The sequence below is a fragment of the Parasteatoda tepidariorum genome, chromosome 4, assembly GCF_982258835.1.
Source record: "Parasteatoda tepidariorum strain Cologne lab strain chromosome 4, Ptep-v5.0, whole genome shotgun sequence".
Taxonomy (NCBI): domain Eukaryota; kingdom Metazoa; phylum Arthropoda; class Arachnida; order Araneae; family Theridiidae; genus Parasteatoda; species Parasteatoda tepidariorum.
In genome coordinates, this window is record NC_141758.1 from 98,817,927 (window position 1) to 98,845,265 (window position 27,339).

At 29.0% G+C, this 27,339-nt stretch overlaps 2 protein-coding genes across 3 annotated transcripts; one reads left to right on the top strand and one right to left on the bottom strand.

The window, feature by feature from the left end:
• Positions 1 to 162: 162 nt before the first annotated feature.
• LOC107450013 (multiple coagulation factor deficiency protein 2 homolog) lies at positions 163 to 8,758 on the bottom strand. 2 transcript variants are annotated; one of them, XM_016065716.4, is made up of 4 exons: positions 8,620 to 8,758; positions 7,971 to 8,193; positions 5,852 to 6,012; positions 163 to 568 (listed from the first exon to the last, which is right to left on the bottom strand). In XM_016065716.4, the coding sequence occupies exons 2-4, from the start codon at positions 8,180 to 8,182 to the stop codon at positions 387 to 389; spliced, it is 555 nt and encodes a 184-aa protein (XP_015921202.2). In that variant the 5' UTR covers positions 8,183 to 8,193; positions 8,620 to 8,758; the 3' UTR covers positions 163 to 386. The 2 variants fall into 2 exon arrangements, with proteins under 2 accessions (XP_015921202.2, XP_015921205.2); XM_016065719.4 differs by having other exon boundaries at positions 8,451 to 8,628.
• Positions 8,759 to 15,025: 6,267 nt separating this feature from the next.
• LOC107449985 (uncharacterized) lies at positions 15,026 to 25,537 on the top strand. Its single transcript, XM_016065681.5, has 5 exons — positions 15,026 to 15,159; positions 17,532 to 17,567; positions 21,207 to 21,347; positions 22,781 to 22,926; positions 25,375 to 25,537. The coding sequence occupies exons 1-5, from the start codon at positions 15,084 to 15,086 to the stop codon at positions 25,513 to 25,515; spliced, it is 540 nt and encodes a 179-aa protein (XP_015921167.3). The 5' UTR covers positions 15,026 to 15,083; the 3' UTR covers positions 25,516 to 25,537.
• The last annotated feature ends 1,802 nt before the right edge of the window (positions 25,538 to 27,339 follow it).

A 27,339-nucleotide genomic window follows, 5' to 3' on the forward strand; every position in this document is an offset into this window, starting at 1 on the left:
TAGGTTTTTCTCGAGGCAAAATAAAACTGAAAGAAAAGAAAATATAATGAGATGGAGTGTAAAAAAATAAAAAAAACTGCTTATGACAATAGAATTATGTCTATTTTGTATTGAATTTGTTGTTTATATAAGTAATATTGAAAGCAAAAATAAATGCACCTCTTTCTTATTAAATGAATTTATTGTATAAGTAAAAGACAATTTCTGATAAGTCAGACAAATATACCTTGAAATACATTTCAATACATATGTAAAACAACCTCTATATTAAAGGGAATGACAAATAAGTAGTAAAAAGGCAACAAGCTTAAACATTTCTTTCTTAAAAAAATATCAACATCATTATTTTTAAAAACAATACTTTCAAAATAAAAAATTAAGATTTTTTAAGGCGTGAACCCTCGTGATTTTTGTGCTGCAACAAATTCTGGGTAGTCGATGAAACCATCTTTGTTCCTGTCGTCCATATCTAAAATAGGATCAATCATCAGTGATAGTTCATTGTCCTGGAAAATCTTTGTCGTTCCTTGGTGCGGGGCGTTTGTTCCCATAGCATTACTCTCTTCAACTACAAAGAAACATGTGCATTTGTGTTAGGTCTTCCAAACCAAATTTAAGAATTAATAACATAAGAATATATACAGAATTAAAAATTTAAACCAGTGCAATTTTAAGAAGACGTCATAACGCAGAGTAAAATTTGCGCCGCAAATTCTCTATCCTTACTAATTTAAAACAGGGTTTGTGATATTTTTGTTTCTTAAAAAGAAAAAAAAATTCTGATCCTTTTTTATTTAAATTGGATTTTTTTTGATTTTCATGCAAATACACTGTAAGAATTTTGATTTATAATTAAAAAAACTTTATAAATGTTTAATCAAAATTAAATTAATATTAAAACTATATTATAACAATATTTTAGGAGCTTTAACTACCTAAAACAATTTTTCATTATAATACATAGCTTTGAAAGCATTGCAACCATTTTGAAACAAATGCATGATTGAAATTTAAAGACTAGATGAAATAGAGAATTTAAATAATGTTTTAACTATTAAAACAAAGTTTCAATTAGCAAACCATAATTTTAATTCAAAATTGTGATTTCTTTTTTTTCCCTCTTGATTTTTAAAATGACAAAATAAATGTAACAGATGTGTTCATAAATATAGTCATTCATCAAAAAAATAAAAAAATATTTAATCTATATATTTTTATAGTAAAATATTCATTCTTAATCCCATATCAAAATAGATAAGTTAACCTAAAAAAATCTAAGTACTCATTGGAATTCTTTTCACAAAATTTCTTTACCGAAAATCTGATAATGCCAAAGATACTGTAAACATGCACCCTGTTACCAGTTAATAACCTTACTGCTTTAACCCCTTCCTTCTCGCTCCCGTGATATTGATGGGCTGGAGTGTTCAGTAGTAACGCGCCAATAAGAATAAAACTAATTCATTTCTTTTGCCTGGAAAACATTTTATTTATCATTTTACACACCTGATGGCAGTACCAGAATATTTTTAAGGTAATTGTAAATAGTTAGTTTATTTTAAACGAGTTGCAGCACTAATCAAATACGTAATACAAATACAAAAAAATAGGCACTTTTATGACCGTTTTCTTGAAAATTAACCGATTGTTAAGGAATTAAATAGACTGTGAAAGAGTTTGAAGGGGAAGAATGACACAATACCAGGAAAAAAATATCTGAGTTCATCAGCATTTTTTTTTCTTCTATTTTTGGCATATTAGGGTAATTTCTTTTTAATATAATCTCAAGCTTTAAAAATAGACATTTTCCACCAATAAAATATAATGTAGATTTTAATTCCATGCTTTTTCAATCAAAAGGTAGAATTTTAATTAACATCATCTGCGGGGTTTTTTTGTGAAAACAATTCATGTTTATTAGTTACTTTCTATAGCTATGCAAGTCTATATTAGGACAGCATTGAATGTTTACTTTAATCTGTACTTTCAATTTCAAGAATCAAAAGATTTTTAAAAATGTAATTTTAAATGGGTTGGAATTTAACACACACCAAGGAAGAAAGTAATTTCGTTAACTAAAATTAAATAATGCAGCACTTCACTTAAAATAAATTTTAAAACTAAGAGATGAAAATAATTAAAGTATCAATAATTTAAAACACTGTTTTTTTAACTTTTCAAATCAATATATATAAAAAAAATCAGTTGATTTAAATCTATGATCTTCTTAAAAAAAATCATTTGATTTAAATCAACAAACTCAGATTTAAAATGAAAAAAAAAAAAAAAAAATTAGCTCAGACAAACCTAGAGTTAAGCCATGAAGTTTCAAATACTGAAAAGAAAATTTTAATATATACAAATGAAAATAAGAGAAGATAACTTACGATTCTCTTCTAATATTTTGAAGTTTTTTTTCAGCAATTGAAACTTTATGACTTACTCTAGGTTTGTCTCAACTTACTTTTTCCTTCTTTTAAATTAGTAATGAAATTGAAGTAATGAGAAAGAAATTGCTCCAAAAATTTTCTTCCGGGATATAGTGTCCTCTTAAGGCATGTAGTATATATACAATTTATTTTTATAAAGTTATGTAATATTAATAAAATTAGCATGAATTGCGAATACACAAAAAAAGTAAAACTTAGAAAAAGGTACTAAGTTAAAAATTTCACAACATTGAAATTTCATATTTCACTACTTGGAAAATTATATACTAGTTCTAGATCAGTGATTCTCAACCTTTTTTGGGGGCGGCACACTTTTAACGATTTTGAAATTTGACGGCACACAATGAAAAAAAATTAGTTTGAAAGCTGTTTACATATCTATAATACACTGTGTTAAATAGTTTGTGATAATAATTTTGAATGTGAAATAAAATAATATGTACTGCAAAAGCACGTTTATTAAGGGATTAATTATTTATTTCGACAAATTTTTTATTAGTTAGTTATTAATTGTTAGCTTGTTTTCTATAGCTATTAACTGTTATTTTTTGTGATTTCTTGTCAATTACTTTTTTTGCGGATTATTAATTGTTAGCTTATTTTTTTGTTAGTTATCCTTTGTTAATTTGTTTTATAACTTTTAATTGCATAGCTTACTTTAATTATTAGCTTTTATTTAAGTTTGAAAGTTAATATTTAGCTTGCTTTCCTTTGTTAATTAATGATTTTAATAATTGTTACATTTTTCTACTTATTTCAACATTATTTAAAATTGTCAAAGACAATTTAAACACTTCCTTCTTATTTTAACTAATTTTAAGATTGTCAGAGACAAGACAATCGCCGACAAAGATGTTCACACGGTTAAAGCATGGAAAAATTATAAAATGTGTATATATATATATATATAATATTTTATATATATATACACTTTTCTTTAATTTAAACTTCACTCGTAATAAAAAAAGCATTATAATTTTTATTGTATCATTTCTAATATTTGGCGGCACACAAAAGTGCCGCAACGCAGTGTTTGAGAACTGTTCTAGATATATGGATGATCTGATCACCTTTTTATTTTCTTATTTATTAAATCATGATATAAAAAAATTTTTTTTTGCTTTTCAGAACTTTTAACTGCCTTCTCCTCCATTTCTGCACTAATAAAATTAAATTTTCAGAATGCAAAACAAAGAGCTAAATTAAAATTCACTACTTTTTCCTTATTAAATAAGTACATAGCTATAAATTTTTTTTTATTGAACATGGGTTTCTCCTTTCGAATTTGTGATGGTAATGAAAATAATCCTCATTCTTAGTTTTAAAACAAATTTTATTTTTAAAAATTTTTTTTATTATTCTAAATTCCTTTAAGGAAATTATTGTTCAAGAATTTAGTGTAATTCAAGAATTTATAATTAAAATGTTGCATCTAGATAAAAGCCTTTTATTTTAATGAATTTTTTCAATTTTAATAAATGGGTTATTTCATAGATCTGCAATGTTAGCCTTTATCATTCAGGGGTGATTGAGAGCCCACTCCAAAATCATGAAAATCTCTTTAGTAAAATAAAATCATTAATGTCGTATTTCAAAAAATTAATGTCTTTATAAATTTAAATCATTGATATTTTCAAGACAATGAAATTCTAAATAAATTATATGCAGCATAATTTTAATAGACAATTATGTATAATTTTTTTTTTTTTTTTTTATCTCTAATCACATTTATTATTCCACCTAAAAAAAAAAAAATATTTACAAATGAAAGAGATGCCAAGTATAAATTCTAGTCCTAATATTCTCAAATAAAATATACAAGAACATAACACTTTTTTACATAATAGAATAGAATTTTGTTACATTAATGATTTGCATACATAATGTGGATGATTTCTCGAAACTTTCGGATCGCCAAGAATCCAGAGCACATTTATCTTTGATCATTTCAAAAATTGGGCATTTGATAAGATATACCATTTTCATAAAAACTTACATGCACAATACAGTATAATCTTAATATATTAACATGATATATTTTTAATTTTAATTACATTTTTTAAAAAATTAACAAATTGCAAGCAATTTTTTAGGGTGATTCTTTACAAAACAAAATTAAGATTTAAATATAAAATTTAGATACTATCTATAAGGAAAAAAAAATCATGATTTTTGACAACCCATACTTTTTACCAGTTGTATCTTTTTTTAAATGAAATTTTAAAAATCAGATCTATTTTCAGAATCTTTAAAATGAAATCTGTTAATGTGCTCATCCTTAATTTTTTTTCTTTGTTTCAGCTCTACTCTGATTTCTTACCAAAGAGTTCTAATGCACCCTCTTACCAGCTCCCTTTCTTCAGTTTTGTAACTCCATCTCCATTCTAAACCGGGTTCAGTAGGTAGGTCTACCTGTTTCTCTATTGTACTTTTCCTTACTCTATTTAGCAAACAAGGTTTCAACTCAAGTCTGGTAAAAAAATTTCCTGTACATATTGTACAAAAGATATTAAGATGAAAAAATAAAATAAAAATAATATTTTTCAAAACCATGTTTTTGTAGTGGAGAATAATAATTAAAAAACAAAAATTTGAAAAACGAAAAACGTGGGGCGCATAAAATACATAACAGTATGGGTGCTCATGAGAATATGCGTATGTATATCTGTAATTGTATCTGAATGTGGATGTGCATGTGTATGAAAATGTGTATATGTACTGTTATGTATTTCATGCGCCCCACGTTTTTCATTTTTCAAATTATTGTTTTTAAATTATATTCTCCACTACAAAAACGTGGTTCTTAAAAAAATTATTATAAATTTTTTTCGTTTTTGTACTCACTTCCAAAATCTCAATTTTTTTACTCACTGTACGCAAAACTTTTCAAGTGACATGTGACACTAATTTGAAATAATTCAATCGACAACAAAAGACAATCGCGAAAATATTAATTTTTCTTTACTTTGTATATCTTTTTTCTCTTCATTTTCATGCATTGTCATCCAATTCTGAACTATGTGCCATATTTGAAGTCTGTATCTAGTCAGGAAGTTAGTTTAAAATCAATTACAAAATTCCATCCGAACAGACACACACGAAGGCAAGTTGATATAAACGTGGTAAAATACAGTCACTGCGCTTTTATATGAGCAGTATTGGGCTAACTATACTAGTTATAACTGCTGAAAAAACTTGGAAACAAAAAGGAACAGCTGGATATACTTAAAACAAATAATGCTATAGTAAATGAATTAGTTTAGTATAACTGAAATATCATATTCTGAGTGGTTGCCATTTTTTTAAAGACAAAATTAAGAAACAAAATTCCTTGTATTTTCCAGGTTTTTCCCCCTGGAGTTGCAACCCTGTTTATACTCAAAAATGAAAGATAAAATTACCATGCCAGTGAAGAACAGACTTGATGAGCTCACATCCATCCAGTTTGTTGTTGTCATCATTGTCGTGCATCTTGAAGTAATGGAATTGCAGCTCTTCCTCTGACATCTTGCTCACGTCTGGTTGATTTCCTACAACTCCTTGCAAATGTTCTTTTATGTGCCTACAAAAAATAACTTTTATCAAAATCAGAACTTAAAATTGTTATTAATTTCTAGTCTTAAAGTCATTTTTAAGATAAAATAAGAATTTTCGTAAACATGTGTCAACATTTTACAAATCATGAAAGGTGTCTTTTATAAAAAAAAAGATCTTAGTGTTGATTTCCGGGTGTGTAGCCAAATTTTTCAACAAAAATAAGCACCTTTTAAGTACTCGAAAAATATTTTTAGGCACTTATCATAATTAGGCAGGGATGGCAAGTTTTTGACAATTGATGGGTCTATATGGTTTTAATCGTCACGTCAAAAAAAAACATTTGGACATAGTTTTTGGCAGTTATCAAAAACCCAACTGTGATGACTCAGGGGATAGAGCGTTTGCCTTCTAAGGAGGTGAACCAGGTTTGAATCCCAGCGGTGGCTGGTCGATACGAATTCCGCATCTGGCTTACACCGACCACAGTGTTGACGTAAAATATCCTCAATGGTAGACGGATCATGGGTTAGAGACCCATTGCAGTCAAGCTGACCATGGGAGGTTTTCCTCTTGATGTAACGCAAATGCGGGTTAGTTCTAACAAAAAGTCTTCTACGAAGGCAAAATCCCATCTGATATTTGATCTTCCCTTGTCTCCTGGATTAGGTCCAAAATTACAAGGCTACAGAGTTGAACACTGGTAGTCATAAACCCAAAATTAGGTCAGCTGTTCACAGAAGGTTATAAAATAAAATTGTCAAAAACTCAAAATTTTGGCATTTAAGGATAATTATGAACTATAATAAATATATAGCTGACAAATTTCAAAGAAACAAACAGGAACTAAATTATTCGAATTGACCTTTACATTGACAGGGGTCTGTCCAGACATTTTGTGAAAGGTCCGTTTTTCGTGAAATTGTGAAAAAATTGCTCACATTCTTTCAATCAGGGTCTCCTTTTATGCACTTGTGCAAATAGGGTCCGGTTATTGCAAAAAACTTTTTCAAGGAGTTTTTAAATAGTTAATAGATAGAAGAATATGCTCGGCACTGTAAAATTATAATAAAAAAATAAAATTTTCCAAAAAAAAAAACAGCAATTGCTTCTTCTAAATTAGAGATGCAACAGGCAAATATTTCGTATTTAGTCTATACTGCTGAACTCAGAATATTCATTTCGGACAAATAATGGAAGAATCGTCTGCCGAAGACAAAACTTAATTTGTTTACATCCATCTTTCTCGTTTTCTGCCCCTGGGAAGGATTTATTCGATTAACAAAACAATATTGAAGATAAACAAATTTGTGAAGGGTACGATTAAAAGAAAAATCATTTTGTGAAGGGTCCGTTTTCATGAAAAGATATTTTGAGATGGGTCCGTTAACGGACCCAAATTTCTTCTAAACAGACCCCTGATTGAATAAGACAATCTTTAAAATTTAATGAAGAAAAGTAGTAATCCATAGAATTCCACATGTGCCACATTTCATAGTCAGATTTTAGCACATTTAAACTTTTAAATTCTGCATTTATTTAGCTTTAGTATTCTAATATTACTTTCAAATTTAGTCAATTTTTTTTTTAAAGTTTAAACATTTTATGCACAAGGATTAATGTTATTTTGATGTATATATAGCTATATATACAAAATTTAGGATTACCAACTGACTTTTTATCACCCTCAAAAACTGCAAAATTGTTAATTTATTTATGTTACATATGGCACTTCATATCATGAAATGATATGAAGGAATATTAACAAATTATTTTACAAAACTGACAGTTATAAACATATCATTAAGAGATTTGTGGTCTAACCTAACCAAAGAAAATTTTTTTTTGTTTTCTTTAAAAGAAACATAAAAATAAAGATTTTTTTTTTTTTTTTTTAATTTTCTGATGTGTAAACATAATCTCAATTTTTCTTTAAATCCATTAAACTGTAGGTACTTATATAAACTCCTCATTTATGAAACTTACTCTCTATCTTGAACATGTGTTTTGTCTCTTAACATATTTGGTTGACCAGTTGTGTGTTGACCACCATGGGCCTGACCTTCTTGTGGATGAGCATGCTGAGGTACTTGTTGTTGATAAGCTGGTTGTTGTGGAGGTTGATAAGCTTGTTGATGTTGGTGACCAAGTGAAAAACCAAAGTAACAAATGAACAAAAGAGAGCAAATGAGATTCATCTTAAAAATAACTGTAAGAGATGAACTTTAAATTAAAATTTTAAATAGTAAAGGACAAGTTATAAATTTTATTCCAGGTTTTGTTTCAATAACTAATATTCAAATTAAAGGTTTTTTTTTTACTTAAAAAAAAGAAAACCGAGACATTTTAAAAATCTAACAATTTAAAAAATGTAGAGATAAATATTATAAGAGCTGATCACATATTCTGTAGAAGAAAATTATTTTCTAAAAGAAATGAAAGGAAAAAAAAAACACATTTAATTACAGTATTGAAGTTTTAAGAATCATCTGTAATTTGATGAAAACGAAAGATTACTAAAAGTTTATTGGAAGTAATAAGTATAGACACAGAGCCCTGACAAATAATTAAGAGATTATAGTTGTGATCGAAATGATTGACAATTCGTGTAATAAAATATTATTTAAATACTCACCAAGTAAACAAACGTGGCAAATAGCAAAGCGGCGATTGACAGCAATAAATGTAAATGTGGAGAACTAGCGCTAAGCTATTGAGCACCAGTGATCCTCAAAGAGGACCACAGTGGCCGAGAAGCTAGAACTTCTTTAAAGGGTTGTTTTCAATGTATTTAATTCGCTCTAGCAATCCTCTGGAGCAGTTCAAACCATTTTCATTTCATGCAAAGAATTTGTATATGAAGGAGGTTGACTGAACACTGTTTGATATGAAATTTAATTAAAGTAAATATATTATATTTCTAGGAAATATAACTATTTACCTTTTCAAAAAAGTAAAACGGTAACTAAATATTTTTATCATGAATAGTACTCGATTATTTTTTCTGAAGCCTTATTAAGTCTATATTCCTTTTAGATCAGAATAAAAAATACCATTAAATGACAGATAAATAATTTACAAGAATTAGAAGACTTTGCCCCCTGTTCGCTCGACTCACCAAACTTCGTAGTGGCTTCACATTCATCGTTTCTTCTTAAAAATCGATTGAAAGGATCATTTTATTTATAAAATATGTAAATGTTAGAATTTTATGTTAACACATATTAATCGAACAAAATGAAAGGATACCTGGATTTAATAAATAGTCAATTGTACTTTTAAAAAAAAATTATAATTGGGAACACAAAAAATGCGATGCAATGAGAAGCAGTTTTATTTGTTGATGATATGTAATGATCAACTAATAGTCGATATTGGAAACAGTTTTTTATCTCTCTTCAGTCTTTGTATTTTTAAAAGCTTCGATATAGATGATAAAATTCACATCTCGTAACATCTAGCTTCTATTATTTTTTTTAACTTATCAAAAGTAAGAAGGGAAAAAAAAGTCAATCACGAGCTTTATATCACGATAGAAATTTTTCTACAACAATGAATAAACAAATATCCTCTAGAAAAGCAAACGCTTTTCAAAAAGCACTCTAAAATTGCAATAACTTTCAAATAAATCCGAGTTTCGAAGATAAAAAAATCCCTAGTGATTCGTGATGCCCAAAAGATGATTAATTTTATGATTCAAAATGTCATGTACGTCAAATTTTACTCAGTAGTTGCATCTCAACGGGCAGTAGATGGGCCAACATTTTTTGCTACAAATTTAACAGTCTCTAACTAATAATCGAATCGTAAATTTTCATTTCATCCAACTCTATGCGCCTTTTTCTACACATCTTCTTAATTTCAAGTCTTATGGTTTTTTTCCAGACAAAATAAAATGTAACGCAATTGCAATAACTTTCAAACAAATTTAAATTTCGAAAAAAAAAATCGTTAAGTTTATATTTAAAAATGATCAGCACGTCAAATTTTTACTCAGTGGTTGCATTTTTTTTTTAACTACAACTTTCACAGTCGTAACTTCAACAGTTCCTAACTAATACTAGTCGAATCTTAAATTTTTATTTCATCCAATTCCTATGCCTGAACAAGTTTAATATTTTAGGAAGTTTTATTATTGTAATTTGTGTTTAAATTTACGCCTAATTTCTCCATTTTTCCTTTATTTACTTCGCACTAGAGCAGCACAACGAGCTATTGCCGACGGTCCGGGAAACATTCCCAAGGATGTATTGGCGACGGTCCGGGAGACATCCCCGAGGATGATCCGAAAACATACCATCGCAACTTTGATCCTCTGCAGAGGGGATGGCTCCCCTGCCTTTGTAGCCCGATGACCTGCCCGAAGTCGAGCACTTTACGGTAGAATAGTTTAACGAGGATCGATACCCCACACCCTCGGTCCCTACGCAGGCTGATCAAGCACCCACCCTCTTACTGATCTCAGCCAGTGATACTCTACTTTGGTGTTCTACTGAGAACTGTGTCTTTACTATCAGTCCACTACTGGATGATGTTCAAAATAGATTGAGAAAAATATACATGAAAGTGACATAAAACTTACATTTCCCCTTAGTATGCATCTGCATGTAAATCCGTTTAATAAACATTTAACTGTACACTCTTATTTTATGTTTATTTAAATATGATTAATATTAATACAAATATGGCTTGTAAATATACGCAAAGAAGACTGTATGATCTGCTAAGAGTTGTTTAGAATAGTTTATTTTAAGTTTGAACTAAATTTATTCTATTTTTTATTTTAAATTTATCTGATATCCTAATGACAGAGTTTTTGCCTTTATAAATCCATGAAAGTGCAGCTTCAATGAGAATAAGCTAAATATTGGTTTGTAATGTTTTAATAATTTTAGAATTATACTTTAGCTACGTCGCTTAATATGTTAAAACATTCACATTTCATTAGCGGCTTAAATCAAAAGCTTTAATCAGCTTAGGTAAAATTTTAAAAAATAGATGTACATGAATATCTTAAATATTTTGAAAATAAAAACTCTCCCACAAATTTTCTTCAAACGAAAAAAGCCACTGAAATTATTGAAGTTTAAAATAGCGAGATTAAAGCGTTCCAATATTCATTAAAATATTTCATGAAGACAAAAAAAAAAAACTTATCAAAAACATCTAACCAGCCATAGTCATTTAAAAAGAAAAAAAAAATCCTAAATTATCAATTAGAACTTGCCAACGTTTAAAACTTGTGAAAAGAACATTAAGACTTAATGTATAATTTGTTTCTTTAGTAGTCAGTACAAATTTTAATTACCACTTATTTCCAAAATTGAATGGTTTAAGTTTCTTCATGTTTACAAAAGCATTCTGAATACTATGTGAATGTCGAAAATTTAAATTCTTATAAAAATTCTAGTAAAGATACATGCATATAAGTCTAACTAATCTAGTTGTTTGAACTATCGGGGAGGGGGGAGAGGCAAGGAAAATCGAAGCTATTTAAAAATCATAACGATTAAATGTATGGTAGTATTCAAAATAACTAAATTTAGACAATTCTAAAGACAATTTTAATTCGATTCCGCGGTGAAACAGGGGATAGAGCGCTCGCCTTCCAATGAGGAGAACCGCGAGTTCGAATCCCGTTAATGGCTGGTTGATTTCACTTCCGCACTCAGTTCGTACCGACCACAGTGCTGACAGAAAATATCCTCAGTGGTAAACGGGGTCCCCTCGCTGTCAGGCTTACCATGGGAGGTGTTCATGGTTTACGAAACTCCGTGTAACTCAAATGCGGGGTAGTTTCATCAAAAAGTCCTTCACGAAGGTAAAATTTCTCTTGATACATGATCCAGGTGTTCCCTTGTTTTCTGGATTGGGTTCAAAATTACAAGTATAAGGAGTTTAACATCCGTAGCCGTAAACTGAAAATTCCGTCAGCTGTTGGACGACGGTTATAAAATTAAATTCCAAAGTTAAAACTTCGGAAATTTCAAATTTGGAGCTTAATTTTTTCAATGAACTTAATTTTAAATTAAGTTTCAAGAATATTCATAGACAATTTTTGAAACTTGAACGATATGCAAGTTATCAAATCCAAGGTCTTTATTTCTCCTAGAGTCTTCGTTTTAACGAGATTTAAGAATAACACACTAACAGCTCCAATTATAAGTAATGCATTCTGATTTGTGAGATGGAAGTTAAAATTTGCTTTGTTACTAGTTACTCTAAATTATTTTAGATTAATAATATTTTCTTATGACGTCATACCGCGGAAGAAAATTTTCGTCGCAAATTCTCTTTTTCCTTCATTACTAATTTGAAATTTAAAAGAAAGAATTGAAAGATTTGAAATTTAAAAGCAGTAAGTTCAGGCGAACCTATAGAGAAAGTCACGAAGATTCAATTGCTGATAAAAATACTACAAAATATTGAAATGCAAACAAATTATTAGTAAAGAAATTTTGCTTTGCGTTTTCCTAAGATATCTTTTCATAATTTATTTTCATTTATATATTTATTATTTTCTTTTCGCTATATGGCGTCCTCTTAATGAAAACTCTTAGTAAAATTTTTATCTTACTTGTCGTGCCAAGTACCTGTTCTAATGCTTACAATGTTTTTTAAAATTTCATTTAGCCTCATGATGATCGAATAAATTTTTTTTGTGGTAGAATTCCAGACCTCTGATAAGTCAAATAAAATAATAGTCCATAAAATTAAAAAGAACGCAGTTTAATTAATTTTATTATTAAAAAAACTAATAAATAAGTTTAAAATTTTTAGAAAGGAATTTTTATCTCTCTATACACTTTTATAATTTATGTCATAAAATACAGTTACTTTAGATTTAACCAAACATTTTTAAATGTAGAACAAAAGAGCTCAATTTAATATTTTCTGAAAGAGAAAGTACAATTTAAAGTTTATTTCATTTAACTGAAAATTCGACTGAGGTTAAACTTACTATTATTACTAATTTATCATAATATGGCACTTCAATACGAAAGCTTAAAAAATAATTGTCACTAGTTTTAATTTAAAAAAACAAATAATATTTAAAAAAAATTTAATTCAATTCCTACTGAGGTATACAAAGAGAATTTTTATTTTAGTTACTTTTTATTAAATAATTATAATTGTTTTTCCGATATAAAGCTAAAATTAATTCATTAAATTTAATGAATGAATTAGTATTTGAAAAAACTGTATTAACATCAAGTGTCATTCACTACAAGTTTAAAAAAATGCATTTGAACTTCAGTGATGAATAAAAAGTATTTTATTAACGATTGAGAATTTGAACAAGATATATAAATATATATAGGGTGAACTAATAGTAGGAATTGAAAGAAGAAGAAAAAAGGAGAGTGGTAACAAAAATATAAATTTGGTGACGTAGACCACACGTGCTACCACGTATTGTTCCTTATTGAATTTATCTGACACAGAAAATATAAAATAATTAAATATTTCAATGTGCGCAATAAACTATTTTTTTTTTGTTCAAATAAGTTAGAAATTATCACTAATGTTATTTTCAAAATATGTGAAAAACTGAATGGCTTATAGTAAAATTTAAAACGATGACTAACTCTTAACCAATCAGAAAATTCCATTTCGTTTTTCGCTCATTCCATTTAATTAATGATTTAATATTTAAAAAAAAAAAACTGCATTAACATCAAGTGTCATCCAATTCCATTTCGTTTTTTGCTCATCCCATTTAATTAATGAATTAATATTTTTTTAAAAAAACTGTATTAACATCAAGTGTCATCCAATTCCATTTCGTTTTTCGCTCATCACATTTAATTAATGAATTAATATTTTTTTTTAAAAAAAGCTGTATTAAAATCAAGTGTCATCCAATTCCACTTCGTTTTTCGCTCATCACACTTAATTAAGGAATTAATATTTAAAAAAAACTGTATTAACATCAAGTGTCATCCAATTCCATTTCGTTTTTCGCTCATCCCATTTAATTAATGAATTAATATTTAAAAAAAAAAAACTGTATTAACATCAAGTGTCATCCAATTCCATTTAGTTTTTCGCTCATCCCATTTAATTAATGATTTAATATTTTTTTTAAAAAAAAACTGCATTAACATCAAGTGTCATCCAATTCCATTTCGTTTTTTGCTCATCCCATTTAATTAATGATTTAATATTTTTTTTTTAAAAAAAACTGTCTTAAAATCAAGTGTCATCCAATTCCATTTCATTTTTTGCTCATCCCATTTAATTAATGATTTAATATTTTTTTTAAAAAAAACTGTATTAAAATCAAGTGTCATCCAATTCCATTTCGTTTTTCGCTCATCCCATTTAATTAATGATTTAATATTTAAAAACAAATTTCTTAACGTCAAGTATCATCCAATTCCATTTCGTTTTTCGCTCATCCCATTTAATTAATGATTTAATATTTTTTTAAAAAAAAACTGTATTAAAATCAAGTGTCATCCAATTCCATTTCGTTTTTCGCTCATCCCATTTAATTAATGATTTAATATTTAAAAAAAAATTTCTTAACGTCAAGTATCATCCAATTCCATTTCGTTTTTCGCTCATCCCATTTAATTAATGATTTAATATTTTTAAAAAAGTTTCTTAACGTCAAGTGTCATCCAATTCCATTTCGTTTTTCGCTCATCCCATTTAATTAATGAATTAATATTTAAAAAAAAAAAAATTATTAGCATCAAGTGCCATCCAGTACAAGTTTAAAAAAATATCTTTGAACTTGAGTTTATGAATAAAAAGTATTTTATTAACGATTGAAAATTTGAAAAAGATATAGGGAGAATGTGAACTAATAGTAGGAATTGAAAAATACTCATACAAACAATGGAGTTTTCAGCAGTAGTTATCAGCGATTGTTCTATAAGTTACATTGTGAATATCGTCGCCATGGTAACGCGAACGAACTCATTTCGATAAGATTTTTATTTCAGAAAAACTACTTAAAACTGTGTTTACGTCACCCTATTAATGTCTTTTGTTTCAATGATTCTTTACGGGAGATAACCACTTCCACCTGTTGTACAAACGTGAAGCGAAGGGCGTTTCTGTGGATGTGAAACCATATAACCAACAACCATGAGAATATACATAGGAACAGCGTTTATATTATCTTTATTATACCTCACAACTGAAGCTCAGCAAGTTGGACAACGTAAGTTATGAACATTTATCACCAATTTCTATAATAATAGTCTATTTCTATAATAATAGTAATTGCACCGCGATGGCTCAGGGGATAGAGCGTTCGCCTTCCAATGAGGTGAACCGGGTTCGAATCCCAGCGATGGCTGGTCGATACGAATTCCGCATCCGGCTTGCACCGACCACAGTGCTGACGTGAAATATTCTCAGTGGTAGACGGATCATGGGTTAGAGTCCCCTTGCTGTCAGGTTAACTGTGGGAGGTTCTCGTTGTTTTGATCCCCATGTAACGCAAGTGCTGGTTATTTCCATTAAAATGTCCTCCACGAATACAAATTTTTCTCATTACTTGTTCCAGGAGTTTCCTTGTCTACTGGATTGAGTTCAAAATTACAATGCTACGGAATTGAATATTAGCAGTCGTAACCCCCCCCCCCCTCCAAAAAAATGGATCGGCTAATTACCGACGGTTATAAAATATAAAATAAAATATTAGTCCAGTAATTATACCAAAAAAACTTCGGAAACCGAGATATTGTTTGACAGACAGCTTTGTTATGTTATTATAAACGGTACCAGTAAACTTTCCTCTAAACCCTTTCTCTCCCCCATTTCTTTGAGGGAAATTGGGGTGAATTGAGGGGGGGGGGGGAAATTGAAATCCTTGAGACAGATTAGTGAAGTATTCTTTCCTATGTATATTTCATACTGAATAGAATAAGAAAGATCCCGAAACTAACATATAGTTTAGAAGCTATAAGGGTTTCATGTTAAAAAAGTGCAAATTTGTATTTGTTTTTCGCATCTGATATTGCTACTAAAACACGTGAGACATTGTTACCATGTTGAATTGAACGAGACTGTAATACATTAGTACATAAATTACGTTAAACTATAGTACATAAAGTACACTAGAAATTTGAAGCTTTTTAATGTATAAAATGTGCCACTTTTGGCACGAATCATGTAACGTACAGAGGAAGAGTACGGGAGCTTTCAACGTAAAAAAAACTCTGTTATTAATTTTTCATAAGAAAAATTTCAATTTTATTGAACTATAAATTATCAGCGCCATATGCATTCTTTATGATTGAAAAATGCATGCAAAAGACTTAAATCAGTTAAACAGTGAAAATTTATTTTATTAATAACGACTATATGTGCAATGGAGGCCGGGATAGCCTGGTCGGTAGGGCGCTGGGTCCATATCCAAGAGGTCGTGAGTTCGATCCTCGCCGGCCGAAGACTCCCCGTGTAGTAAATGGTGACTGATGCACGTTAAATCTGTCGAGTCTCAAAGTCCTCCATGTTCCCACAACAAATCAATACCTCTGGGGGTACTGATCCAGGAGTTTCCTTGTCTTCTGGATTGGTTCAAAATTACAAGGCTACGGAGTTGAACGTAAGTAGTCGTAAACCCATGAAATTGGGTCGGCTGTTCAACGACGGTTATAAAATAAAATATATGTGCAATGGGATGGAATAGCCTGGTTGGTAGGGCGCTGGGCCCATGTCGAAGAGATCGTGGGTTCTTCCGCGCCGGCCGAAGACTCCCCGCTTAGTAAATGGTGACTGATGCACGTTAAATCTGTTGGGTCACAATGTCCTCCATGTTCCCATTGCAAATCAATACCTCGGGGGCTACTGAACCAGGAGCTCCCTTGTCTTCTGGATTGGGATTGAAATCACAAGGATACGGAGTTAAGCATTGGTAGTCGTAAACCCAGAATTGGGTCGACTGTTCAACGACGGTTATAAATAAATAAATTACATGCACAATTGCAGTGGTGGCTCAGGGGATAACGTTCGCCTTCCAATGAGGTGAATCGGGTTCAAATCCCAGCGATGGCTGGTTGATACGAATCTCAGTGGTAGAAAGATCATGGCTTACAGTCCCCTTGCCGTCAGATTAACCATTGGAGGTTTTCGTAGTTTTCCGCTCGATGTAACGCAAATGAGGGTTAGTTCCACTAAAAAGTCCTCCGCGGAAGCAAGTTTCTCCCAATACTTGATCCGAGAGTTCCCTTGTCTTCTGGGTTGGATTGAAAATTAAAAGACTACGGAGTTGATCATTAGTGTCGTAAACCCATACAATTAGGTCGGCCGTTCAACGGCGGTTATAAAAAAATAATAAATAAATTAAACCAATGATCTTTCGAATCAGCAAAAAATATTGAAATGCATGCATTGAGCGTTATGAGATATTATCATTTATGTAACTACTCTTCATTACATAACACATGAATAAATCAGCAAAAATCAGTTCATTTATTCCATATCGAGTTATGGCAGCAATTTACGAAACACATTTCTTAAGTTTTAGTTAAAAACAGCTTAAAAACGACATTCCTAAAAATAATTCATTCTTCTTTTGTATTACAGCTCTGTTTTGTCATGGATGTGTTGCTGTTCTAAAAGGTAAAAGTTCATATTATTACTTTATTAAAATTTTAACTTAGTCTTGAAGGAGAGAATCTTGACTTTTACAAGCATCGGAGCCCAAGTCAAAATTTTTGACGGCTTTCCGTTGATGGAGCAACATAATTCCATAATGAACCATTATATTTTCGACGGCTACCATCCTCCTAAAGTAGGAATTCAGACTGATTTCTGATGGTCCGCAACATAAGAATAGCAACTCGTTTAAATGTTTGAACATGTTAAACCATCACGAATTTTCATTATAGTATCTTAGAAATCAAATGTTGGAACTATCATGAACAACCATCATCCTAATGTAGGAATTATGACTGATTTATGATGGGTCAACATAAAAAGAAATCAAATTGTTTTGATGATATATTCCTGAGAACCAACAAGAACTCTTAAACCATCATGGTAATGTATAGTTGATGGAACCATCATAGATCAGCATGGATTGTTGGTCCATGAGAATCAAACTTCCCTTGATGGTTAACCATCGTAGTACTAAAGTAGCATTTTCCATCCCTTAATGATGAAAGCTTGCTGGTATATCAAAAACCATGAACTCATATGGGAAAATGTTGGATGATAGTAACCATCATGAATCGCACTGAAACCCAACATAAACCATCAAAATGTTTTGATGGGACTATCAAGAATTTTGACTTGAGTGAATATTTTCCTATATTTTTATAATCGCTTATTTTGTTTTTGTAAATTTGTTTCATCCTTTAGAATTTTTTACGTGCTCATTTAGTTAGTATAGTTTACTTTACACAAAGTGATTAGATAGAAGAAGGTTCGCTTCGACATTTAAAAAGCATATTATACTTATGGCAAACTTAACTGATTCATTTTATTTAATTTTTCTTTTAAGCAGGGTTTAATCTAGAAATATGGGGTCCTAGGCACAGAACTGTCAGGAGCCTCTTGGTCGTTACTTTAAACTAAATTTACATGATTACTAAATTTTAATTATGAAGTGTTTTTAAATTATTTATAATAGAAGTAAATTACAATATATTAGTAAATTTGAGCTTATATTTGTTTCAAATTTTGTAATCTCATAACTCTAATGGACATTTCTCAAAGAAAAACACAAAAAGGAATTTTACATTTAGGAACAAAGGAAACAAAGGAACAATTAGAAACATTTAGGAGGAGTGGGCCTCTCGAGCCTAATGATAAATCAGGCACCGCTTTTATGATTCCATTTCATTCATTTATTTCACTTTTTGGCCTATGTGAAGATTCTGACACTCTAGGTTTAAGGAAGTTCTCAATACAAAAACCTTCAGTTGTGAAATGTTGTGCCATAAGTGCAAACAAATAATTTCAAATAAAATAAATCCAAAAGATTGAATGATGGAACCGAAGCAATGCTTCCAAACAGCAAAGTTTAAAGAAGTTCTCAACAAGAAACCTTCATCAGCGAAAGCCAAATTAATGAAATGTTGTGCAAACAAATAATCCAAATAAAATAAATCCAAAAGATTGTATGATGGAGCCGAATCGATGCTTCCAAACCGCAAATCTCTAGACTTTGATTGGGTGGTCTTATCAAACAACAGGCTCTTTGCCATGGTTTAAGAACAAGAAAGTTTTGTTGAATCCAAACTTGAAAACCATAGTAAATCTTATAGATTAATTTTGAGTTAAGTTGTTAAGTTTGAGTTAAGTTTAAGTTAAGTTAAGTTGTTAAGTTTGAGCTAATAATAAACAGTTTTCATCTGCCAGTAAGATAATAGGTTTCTAACTGCGATATTGAATTAAAACCATTTTCAATGAAAAAGAGAGTGTCTGAAGGAATTAAAGAAAAAGATGAGAACATATTCATTTTTATATGTTCATCGTTTTTAAACAGAAGTTCATTTAAAATTTATAAGAAGTAAATTTTTTATTATCTCCAAAATTATTATTTACTTAATCAGTGCTGCAATATTCGCCATTGTTAAACCTAATTACAAATACATTGTAAGATCTTATTTCGTGTTTTTAAATTTTGATTAGAAGCGTTATTTAGTTTGTAACTTCGAAAACAAAATGTTTTTCGTAGTTTATTAACGGATTGTAACTGAAAAGGAAGAACGCTCCAGTTCAATGGACTATATACACTGCTCAAAAAAATTAGGGGAGTCATGTGCTCCCCTAATTTTTTTGAGCAGTGTATATATATATCTATATATATATATGTACACTGCTCAAAAAAATAAGGGGAGCACATGGCTCCCCTAATTTTTTTGAGCAGTGTATATATATATCTATATATATATATGTACACTGCTCAAAAAAATAAGGGGAGCACATGGCTCCCCTAATTTTTTTGAGCAGTGTAGTTGAACAGTATAGTTACAGTATCGTCTTGTATTATAATGTTACATTTTCGTAATTCATATTTTGATACCCTTTTTTTTTTATTAAACTTGAAAAATCGTCAAAGATTTTCTCAAATATTTATTGTAAATTGAGTTATTGTGATTTTTTTTAACGTGTTTTATTGTTTTTAGGTGAAGTTTTATTATTTCTAATTGCATTTTGACACTAATTACGAGCTATTTGTTATTTTTCATTTGCTAGATTAAGAAGAAAAAAATTATTTTAAAAAAAAAGAAATAGTATCATTTGATTTTTATAAGCAATTTAGAGGAACCACAATCTATTTTAGTTTGATTATCAAAGTATTTTTCTTTGCAGGGGAAGTATTTATATTATTTTGCTGGTTAAGTTGTCAAGAAATAAATAGACAAAAAATGTTTTGTCTATTTGTATGTATATGTATGCATATATTTCAAAAATATATACACACACACACACACACACATATATATATATATATATATATATATATATATATATATATATATATATATATATATATATATATATATATATATATATATATATATATATATATATATATATATATATATATATATATATATATATATATATATATATAAATAATATGAAATTTTGTTAGTTTTGTGACATTTTGCAATCATGGATTAATTATATTTCTAAAACTTCATTGAAAATAAGGAACGCATGATAATTATGATATTTATTTAAAATATTTGGAATTTTGAGTTCAATTAAAATTATTTGTTATTCTTTTGGTAGGACAGAATTATTAAATTAAAATAATTTGTTATTCTATTTGTAGGACAGAATTCTAAAGTTTTCAAAGTAAGCAAAAAAATTAAAACGAAATAACAGATATACATTAAAACAAAACGAAATTTAAATTTATAATTTTTCCTCATCTTCATAAATTAATACTGATTCTAGAAAACACCAGGTTCTTGTAAATAATGCTCAGTATCCATTTGTAACTGCTTAAGTACTTACGCATTTCCAGTTGAGTTAAACAGTATACTATTTGTCGGTAATTTTACATTATTATTATTTTGAAATTTATTACTTGTTTTATTTTACAAATTACATTAACTAACTATATTTTTAAAAAAGTTGTTTTGCGACAACAGCTTTCTGAACACTCTTTAAAATATTACTCAGTATTTAATTCAATTGTAAACTGCAACAGAAAATCTTCCCAAATGTATTGCCTTAAGAACAAACTCATTATTTTGATTATTTGTGATTTATATTGATCCAAAGTGTTTGATTTTGCAGAGTTGCACAAGGAACTGAAGAATTCCTCGGGAAGGAAAAATGCAGTCACTCAAAGCGTCAACAATCTCTGCAAAATCGATAAATTTGTTTCCTACACATTTAGTCCACCCAAAATGATAAAAGCTTGCAATTATATTGTAGGTGAGTTCGTTTTTTTTCTTTTAAATTCTCCGCCAACAACGCTCGTGATCTCAGCGCAACGAGGCCATCATCTCAGTATGGTAGTCTCGTATTAGCACGTATGCGTACTCTTTAGTACGCATAAACTCGCGTGAGTGCTCTCATTCCGCCAAAGAGGTTAAAATAAAATGAAATCCCACTGAATCACTAATAAAAGAGGGAACACTTTGATTCTCGAACCAGTAACAACATCTCTTTTAAAGGAATGAGCAGGTCTCGCAGGCTGTCATTGGAGGGATCCTTTATCTTGTACGAGAAATAAAGGATAGTCTATCAGGGCAAATGGTCAAGTCTTTGAAGAGTTACTGAATTCAGTGTAAGAGATGTTTCCTCTTGTTTGCTTTTTTAGGGGTTTAGTTAGTTATAATATCATTATAATAGCTTGCGGCTATGAAGACTTCATCACCAAACTTAGCATGCTTCGAAAATTACGACTTTTTAAAAATGGGCTTTCTTAGGAACTATGCAACCAAATTTAACTTTTTAACTATTTTAAAATTTGATTATCTAGAGACTATTTGACCGATTTCATTCAAATTTTTTATTTTACATTTTTTAAAATTATGTAAAAAATTGTTTCCAACAATTCAAAATCTCTTCCACTGTTATTAAATATAATAATAAATATTTACTTAAAATTTTTTTTCTGAATTGAATTATCTTTGGATAAACGAGATTCATAATTGTGTGCAATAAGGTTTCAATTTACATGGAGATAAGGCAAAATACGCAAAAAATAAAATTAACATTAAGGGGTTCAAACTTTGAACCTCTCTTTAGACCAAACTATTGAAACAATATTCCCCTAACTTTGAGGGTCAAAATTCAAGACATTCGAATAAAAGGGACATTCGTTTTGAGAAAATGTAAGTTCATCTATGATTTTGTGACTTAAAATATCGTCTGCACTAATAGCATTGTTCCGTCACTAATGTTCCTCTCGATTTAAATTAACGCCAACAGATGGCGCTTTAATATACATTTACCCTTTCTCAATAAAATGTCATGAAGACAACATGTTCTGTTTTGCTGATGTACTTTGAGTCCTTCCAAGCATATTTGAGATCACTTCCTTGAACCATTAAGATTGAGACATAGAGCATGAAGAACCGATCATTAGTTTATCAGGGATCAAAAGTTTTTCAGGGTGGTCCGTTTTTTTTCCTTGCGCATTGTATATTAATAAAGGTTTCTGATGATGTATATGTTGCATAGTGTATGCCAACTGTGCCTCGCAGGAAAGTGGCAATTATTCATAAACAACTAATCAATAAAACATTTTCAATTCTGTAGGGAATTGGAAATACAATTCGGTGTTTTAATTGTTAGATTGATAATTAATATCCCACGAGTGGTATTTTAATTTTAAGCTCGCATGTATTTCTTCTTTTTAGATTCTCATAAGCAAGAACTTATTGAAAGCCTGACAGAGTTTTATAGAAAGTTCAAGACAGCTGATAATTTACCTTTACAAGAAGAATTCTGTGAAAATACAATCAATGCATGCGAAGGAGTCAGGCGACCCACAAAAGATAGTGAGGTATATTGCAATTCCTGTTGGTCGAACATAATTGAAAAGTTGTGCTCACTATCTCTCTCTCTCTGTATACATATATATATAAATATCATATACATATATATATCTCTCTGTATATATATATATATATATATATATATATATATATATATATATATATATATATATATATATATATATATATATATATATATATATATATATATATATATATATATATATATATATATATATATATATATATATATATATATATATATATATATATATATATATATATATATTAAAGAAAAAGGAAAAATAAAAGAAAAAGAAAAATTAATAAAATAAGATATTAAAAAAAGTTTTTTTTTAAATTTTTTTAGTGCTCTTTACACTATTGTATTGATATATTTTGCTTTGGCTATATTGATACAATATTAGAAAGCACTTTTTTTTGCGGATATAATCGTGTAAGATGATGAAGAGATTATATTTTTAATTTTCTTATTTTCCGTCTTTTTAATATTTCTTTTAAAAATATTTTATTTTAATAATTTTTCTTCTTCTCTTTTCATTAATCTTTAACATTTTCCATGTTTTCTCTCTCTCGCTCTTTCTTTAGATGCATACCTTTATATAATACACCTTTATGAGTCTACTCACAAATACGCCATCACCTTCCCCCCTCAGTTGTGGCAATATCAAAAATCATTTATAGAAACGTTTACCATAGCAACGCAAATCTACAATAATAGGCTCTAAAAGTAAAAGTAAAAAAATCTTAAAAATAATCACGTTTAATTAAACAAATGTATTTTCTAAAAATGTCTTCGTAGAAAGTTCGTTACGAAGAAGTAAAAAAAATTAAATAATTTTTCTCAGATGACTTTTAAGAAGACTCTTCATTCTTTCACATCCAAAGAATTTCCATGCATTGAAATAATTAAGTTGTTTACTTTGTAGAGCGTTTCGGAGTTAATCGAAAACTGACTTGAGTTTCGAAACGTATCTATAATAAAATGAAGAAAATGTCTCTATTCTAACACCAAAACAGTTCGTTTCATCATCCTAAAATTTGAACAACGGCTGCAACGGACAAATTTAGTCCTCAATCCTCAAATTCGAAATTTTCAATTAGAGCAAACGGTATAGAATCATGTCAAAAACGGAATTTTTTTTTATTGGTTTAGAGTTCGCTATTGATAAAAATGATAGGCTGCAAACGATTTTCTTAAACTCAAATATTTTAAACATTACCTCAGTGATATTCACTAACTTATAGCACTATTTGATCAAAACAAAAAAAACTTATCGCTTATCTTAAATAACGAATAACGTTAATTCGTTATGTGAGATTAACTCAATGATAAGCATGAACATGATAGCATTGGATTGGTAGATTACGTCACCAAGTTTTCATTTCTTATGTTATTTGAAACCACGTGTTTATTTTTTACAGTTTTTAAAGCGAAAATCTATTAGACTAACTGTAATTGTAATGAAAAGATTATAAGTTACGTTTTGAAAAGAAAAACTGATGGAGAGATAGAACAAATTGATGTAGGAGAAACGTACGCCATACACTTCTTCTTGTTGTTGTTACTAATCTCCAGGAATAAATAACCAGCAGGGAAGTTTAGATGTCTTTGCATAAAATTCGAATGACAACAGCTATACTCTTACTGGCGCCAAACCAATGATGCTTAATTAAATTTGTTATTAGATAATAATACAATTAAAAAAATGTTCTATGTAAGGTCAAAATATAAAAAGTTAATTTAAAATTGAGATTTTTATTTTAACTTCATTAATTGCATTGGTTTTTTAGTTTTAGGCACGATTTCGTAGTGTTCTTCAGTACTGATGTATTGATTGCTTATTTCCTTCCACCCCGTTCAAAGAATGAGAAACCAGCTAGCAATAAAAAAAATTTAAAAAATGTTACAATGTCCTCTTAAAAGGACATTATACCGCAGGAGAAATCCTTCTTAGCAAATTCTCCTTCATCTTACATGAGTAATTATCATTTTACGTACTGAAAAAGAGAGTTCAGGTAAACTTTGAATAAACCATGAGGCTTCAAGTGCCGGAATTATTTTTTTTTTCAAAATATCGAAGTGTAAAATGGATAACTTTGAATTAAATAGTGGGAAAGTTCTTTTGCATTAATTTGTTTTCCCTTTGATATTTTAAAAATATTTTTTCAACAAGGGTTTTTCTTTAAGATTTACTTAAGTCAATTTTCACTAAACTTTAAATTTTAAAATACCAATGGAGGTAAAACAGAATTAGTCATAAAAAGTTTTTCTTGTGATATAACTTCCCCTTATAACTTAATTTACATTTATATTAATATATTTAAACATTTTTTGTGATGTTTAAGCATACAGTACACACATAAAAAGAAGGAAATCGTAAAAAGTATAGTTTTAGTGTTGAATGTGTGTCACTTAATGCGTGTTGTTACAGATGAAGCCTCATGGATTCTCGGTGGATGATGCGCAGCAGCAGCTGAATGATGCAGCAAGGAGAAGCTTCACACCACCAGCTGATGACGATTTTCAAATACCCAAACCCCCCTACAGAGCCACCCCACACGAAGAACTTTAACAATAAATATAATTTTTTTTAACCCTGTGGTGCTTATATTTTTGACGGTTATTACTTTTTTTTATAAAATACATTGTGATACTTGGTATTTTTCGTACCTGATATTTTTTCCTTCTTTTATCGAACCTGAAAATTTCATTTGATGGTTACATAATTAAAGAAAAAAATAAAGTTTTAAAAAATTAAAACGAAAACAATATAATTTTTCGTTAGCAAAATTGAATTAGAAAAATGTAAAATGTATGGAAATTAATATCCTAGATATTTAATGATCTTTGAGTTCACACCTCAACTTGGTGTGTTTAAAATTTGTTTCAAAAAATACTAAAAATATAATTAAAAGAGCTTAAAATATTTCGATGAACGCTTGATACTTTCATGTTTTTAAAATACAATATTTTAAGAAAACTGAAGATTACTATTTTTTTTATTAAAAAAAAAAGATTTAAAAAAAAGGCAAAAAAATATAATGACGATTAATTACAAAAGAGAGAAAATTATTCTCATTATTGCGAACACTATGGTTCCCCATTAGTCGATTTTTTTTTCTGGATAGATTGTTATAAACGCTATAACATTCTAATTGATGGTTTGCAAAAGTTGCATAAATTAATGTGCGTCTTCTAGTAGTCCAATGGGCAAGATTGGTTTTTAATTCCAGTCAATATAAGTTTCTTAAGACGTCAGAGAATTATTTTTCTTTTACACAGTATTCATATTTATGTTTAACTCACTAACCAAGACTGTAATTATGAATAAGTTAATCATAAAAAGAACAGAATACGTTAAATGAATACTAGTAACGACATAAAGAAAAGCACGCTGGCAAAAATAAAAAAGTTAGTCGGGAAAACAATCAGCTACATGAAGTTCCAAAATTATCTTCTTTTTTATAATTTTATCTTATTGCTCAGCTTTTATTAATGCTTATGATAGCTTTTTTTTATGACTGGTACAAATCATTTTTATTAATAATACTTCTGTTAGCCTAAATTTTATGTCTCGCACAACTTTTTTTAACTAATAATGCTTATGCTACACTGATTTTCATGTCTCTTTCATGTCTTGGTATAATATGAAAAAAACACAACTACTTCCACTTCGAACATTTTAGTAGGAATAACATTTATTATCGTGCAATACTAAATGAATGGAAGATAGTGGTTGTTGTTTAATATTTTACATGCGCTAATTTAATTTGATTTGAAAACATTGATTTTTAAAAAAATATGGATTCTATAGAATGATGTCCGTTAAGATTAATTGGTTTGATGTCTCACGTTGTCAGAAGAGAAAAAAAAAACTTAATTCAATTAATAAACTGAGTTTTAAATATGTTTACTAAAAACATTAACTTATTTAGATGAAACAACAAAATCAATTATTACAAATACAATATAATCTGGCAAGCAGCTATTTAAAAGATCGAACACTTCGTTTGTTTATTTGTGGCTTGAAGTCAGGCTCGCAGAAAATGCCGTTCACTGGTTAAATTTAGTAGGAATAACACAATCTGTGACGTAGGCGATAGTATACCCAATTCCCTTTTGTGATTTTGTTGTCGATGAAATTTATCTAGTCCAATTGAAAAATCCAGACAATATTATTTACCAGATATTATAATATACTGGTAATATAACTGGATAAAAACTGGTAATACTTTTAGAAGAATTGTTTCAAAATATTTTTAACTGATATTATAATTACTGAAAAATTATAATATCATTGTATTCAAAAAGCACTATTTGTTGTAGAGCACTTTTAAAAATGCGAATCGGCATTCACAGAAGTGCTTTTTGTAAGGGACATTTTTAATATCTTCCA